Source organism: Penaeus monodon, chromosome 8 (assembly GCF_015228065.2).
Source record: "Penaeus monodon isolate SGIC_2016 chromosome 8, NSTDA_Pmon_1, whole genome shotgun sequence".
NCBI lineage: Eukaryota > Metazoa > Arthropoda > Malacostraca > Decapoda > Penaeidae > Penaeus > Penaeus monodon.
In genome coordinates, this window is record NC_051393.1 from 34,947,265 (window position 1) to 34,951,937 (window position 4,673).

Genomic DNA, 4,673 nt, shown 5'->3' on the forward strand with positions numbered 1-4,673 from the left:
CTGAAATCTTATTATAGTTTGTATCTTAAGGTTTAATATATCTGTCGTTGACTTTTTGTATAAAACTGCTTCAGAAATAATTTTAGTACATCTTACAAAAGTGTAATAAATAGGATATTTCAGTAAGTTTTTATTTTTTATCATGGACTCATAGGATTGGAATAACTGACTTTTGGATATCAAAAGAGTATGATGGTTTTCAAGCTTCCAAACACTGAAAATCTAGGCTTTGTCATGAACATTCATTACATTTTGACTAGACACATAAAAATTATGCTAGTGAAGTTATGCTACATGCACTGAAATCCTTATTGCCAGCTAGAATGTACAGAATTCACTGGGAAATCTCTCGCCAAGAACATCCCACCAGCAGGTCTAATATAACTTGTCTATCTCTACAGTCTTTGGTTCACAGGGTAATAACACAAGTTCATAAATGACACTTCTGTCCTCTGGCTCAACATTTGTACTGATTTTAAAGTGTAAGTATTTACAAGTAACTCGATCACACGCATGGTTCTTACTTCAAAGGTAAGACTATCTGTCTGACATTTTGGGACGCAGGATTTCTGCCTGCTGCCACTTCTGCTTAATTTTCACGCAAATATTTATTCTCTAAAGATTTCTTTTAAAACAATCTACGAGGTCCAGCGACAGCAACCTTAAAAAAAGGTTACCTGCCCATACGTCTGAAAGGTCAATTACAAGACCAAATGAAAGTCCATTTTTTAAAAAATCATCTAGTCATCAGACAAACGTGTTCCATCGAGTAATGCACAGCTATGGCAACACTGGTGTAACCCATGGTATTTCCAGTCTTGTATGGTTTCACACAGCATTTATATCTGCAATATGCACTTGAAAATTGCGATAATGCAGTTTTATGCTTATTGTTATATGATTACCAAAATAAATAAATTCAACGGAATTCCTCTCCAGATCAGCAGCACCTTGCACGATGCACATCGCTTGTCAATGGCACACACGACAGCTCATTATCTGAAGGCTGTGCTTCTCTCTGAGGTCTGTTATGATTAAGCTTTATCTTATCAATTTCCATAAATGTTCCAAATGTCACCTTGAGAAAGTTAAAGCTCTTTATTCTTCCCTATGAAGCTTCCAAAAGGTTGTAAGATCATCTTTTAACACTGCAGGGTTACTTATTATCTGCTCTATTTGCCTTGATTCACTGTAAAAAAAATACAGCTCGTAGCCAATATCTTGACAGCCTTTAGAAAGTAAACACTGAAACATCACAATGAATTATCATGAAACTTACTAACCTCTGTGAAAATATGAACTTGACATGTTTGATATGCGACACAAAAATTTCTGAAAGTGACGTTCGACCGCAAATTTCCTCATCATAGTCTTGACAAGAATTTAAAAGATCCTCGTCTTTCTTCGAAATCTCCTCCTCAGTGATGACTCGGCCATACGTCACTCGGTCTTCGCCGCCTCCGCGCCTTTGCTGAACTTGTTTTTCGAAGCAAGGGCTGCAATGATGGCGGTGGATGACGAAGTCGACGACGAAGATATTGAGGAAGAGGTTGACGTTGAGGCTAGCGCGGGCGAGCAGACCTTGTGGTGCGAGTCCCAGTCCTTGTGCTGGCAGAAGGGTCCACAGTATCTGGCCACGTTGCACCCACTGCAGGTCTCATGGGCCTTCCTGCCGCAGTTCCAGCACGCCTGCAGGAGAGCCACAGTCAGGGTCGCGAGGGGGAAGGGGCCGGGGCTAGTACGGGTACCTCTTGATTTTCTGGCAAGTTTTGTCTTTTGTAATGTTTGATAAAAGGTACTTGACTCAAAGTATTTCACAGAATGTCAGTTTACAGTGTGAGAAACCAGAACTTGATGAAGAAATATGAAGGTATGAACTTTAAGATTCAGTTGCTCAAAACATTTTGAAAAAAAAACTAGAGTAAATATGGATTCTAAACTTTTTAGTAATAAAGACTTTGTGGTAAAATTGCAAATGTGAATGTTGATTTTGGCATAACAATTATATGCTATAACTAATATTTTATTTTATGCAGTCAAAAAAAAAAAAAGTTTTTTTTTGTTCGACACAGAATTAGCACTAGTCTACGATTTGTCAATTCTTTACATGTATCTGCCGATGTTATATGATGGTGGTCAAAGGGACATGACTCGTATGTAATGATTATGTCTGCCTGCCTTTGGTGAACTTTATGGTCTCAAACGGAGTGAAAGAAAACTCTGCCCCTGACTTGCCAGATCAAAATGAGCCGCCAAACCCCATTAAAGTACGGTAAATTGTGCTGTCCATATTAATCATCAGAATTTTAGTGGAACAGAGAGCAGAGATACATTACTTATCATACAGAGCAAGTTATCCGTCAGACTTCATAAGAAGACTTACATACTGCCTAAAGCTTACACAAAGGCAGATATTTTTGTTCGTTAATCTTTAACCTTCCGACGGCTCTGCCAACAGCCACGCCGTTCACATTTTCGATCCTAGAAACCGAAACAACCAAGTCTTTCCATCGGCAGCGCAGGGAAGCAAGAAGGGCAAAACCTACCTGCTGGGGTTCCGTCCGAGGCTCCGAGGGGTCCCGCCGCCCGACCTCCCGCAGCAAGGCCTCGACCTTTGCCCTCTCTGCCGCCACTAATTCCTGCGCCCGCGCCTCCGCCGCGCCCACCGCTCGTTGCACTTCGGCCACTGCCGCGCGCCGGACCTCGGACACGGCTTCCTCTGCGGTGCGGAGAGAAACTGTGACGTGGTGGAAGGGCCGATCGCCAAATCAAAGGATGTGCTGATGATAGGCTCAGATAACCAATAGCCTAACCGTTTTTTTTCTAAACTTTATTAGAAAACAGAATGTGAGCAACACGAGTCAACACCTAACACAAAAATGAAAAGCCACGGACACCTGCCTTCAAGGCAGCCATGAGTAAAACGAACTTTCATTTCACCTTCCCACTCTTCGTGATATTTATTATTATCATTATCATTATTATAACCAATATCATAACAATATATTTTAAAAAATACTGAGGTATTTTCTAAACTGTCAATAAAGCTGAAAAGGGCAAACTATTTCACCTAATGTCATGAAAAAAAAATATATATATCTGCTTAATACATGACACAAGTAACATAAGACTGTAAAATCTTATGTTACGTTACTCTACAGAATGCTCTCTTATGCACAGACAATATACAAGGATAACTTTAGACTCCCCTATATTTGAACAAGGCATTTCTCACGGATCGTTTCACTTAAGCGAGACAATGACGGCTCACATCTAACGCATATCTTGCAGCTCTGTTGCATGAGAGTTAATATCTTCCCAATGCAAAAGAGGCATTTGACCGAACTCGATTATATCTTCGTCAGAAATACGTCAGAAATATATGTATTCCTGCTGAACTATGATCGAGACGCGTCAAATGCATCTCTTGCATTGTGAAGATATTCAGTCTAATTCAAACCTTTCTATATCTGTTGCATGATGGATGGAGGCGTTAAATACATGTTGCTGCATTCTGGCCGAGTTGATATTTCGTAACGCTAAATATTCACCTTTGCTAAAATGTCGTTGACTGAATACTCACGCCATAATTCTATTCTTAGATTACATTAATTGAATAACTTGGAATCACTGTTTAATGACGGAAAATTAGAATAATAATGATAGTACTCTTACTGTTATTAATAATATTTGTAATATCTATATCTATAATAATGACAATGATAATGCTACAACTACTACGTATGATAATAACAGCAATAAGAGGAGTAATAGTAGTAGTAGTATAGTAAAAGTAGTAATAACGTTAATAATAATAATAAAATAGTAGTAATACTACTACTACTACTACTACTAATAATAATAATGATTAGAAGAAAGCTCGTGATAATAAAAGAGAAAAAGACAGCGTTAGAATTGGACTTGATATAGATATACTCGTATGCATATATGTATGATTGTGTGTGTGTGTGTCTGCACACACACACACGCACACACACACACACACATACACATACAAAAACACATACACACGTGCGCGCGCGCATGTGCACGCGCACGCACACACATACATACATACATACATACATACATACACACACACACACACACACACGCACGCACGCACGCACGCACGCACGCACGCACGCACACGCACACACACACACACACACACACACACACACGCACACGCACACGCACACGCACGCACACGGACACGCACACGCGCACGCACACGCACACACACGGATATGCATACGCATTCCTGGCAGCGCCTGGACACTGCGAGCCCCGCAGCGCCGCGCGACCACCGACCTGCCTTCCGCTTGACCTCGGAGACGCGCTCCTCCGTCGTGCGGATGGACTGCGCCACCAGCTCCGCCGCGTGACGCCGCACTTCGGCGTCGTAGTCGGCCCTCTGGCGGAGGTCTGTGGCCCAACGGCGGTCATCCTCTGCGCCCCGCCGGCCCCGTCGCGGTCCTCCTTCTGCTGCAGCATCGTCAGCGCTCGCCGCGTCTTCTCAACCATGCTCAGAATGCAGGTCAGCATCTGGAAACCAAAGCCTTTTTAGAAACAGTAATGGAGGCTAAGCACTGTTATTCTTTGCGGTGGAATGACTGTCATTTAAAGTCGTAGAACATTTTTTCCGACAAGTTTCCTTAATAAACTATTGC

General features: G+C 41.6%; 1 protein-coding gene across 1 annotated transcript in view; it reads right to left on the reverse strand.

The window, feature by feature from the left end:
* Positions 1-1,374: 1,374 nt before the first annotated feature.
* Positions 1,375-4,673, reverse strand: part of LOC119575941 (protein CBFA2T3-like) — a 7,139-nt gene continuing 3,840 nt past the window's right edge. Inside the window, 4 exon segments of the mRNA XM_037923474.1 lie at positions 1,375-1,689; positions 2,547-2,719; positions 4,315-4,428; positions 4,464-4,548. Of these exon segments, the coding sequence (XP_037779402.1) occupies positions 1,441-1,689; positions 2,547-2,719; positions 4,315-4,428; positions 4,464-4,548 (621 nt within the window). The 3' untranslated portion in view covers positions 1,375-1,440.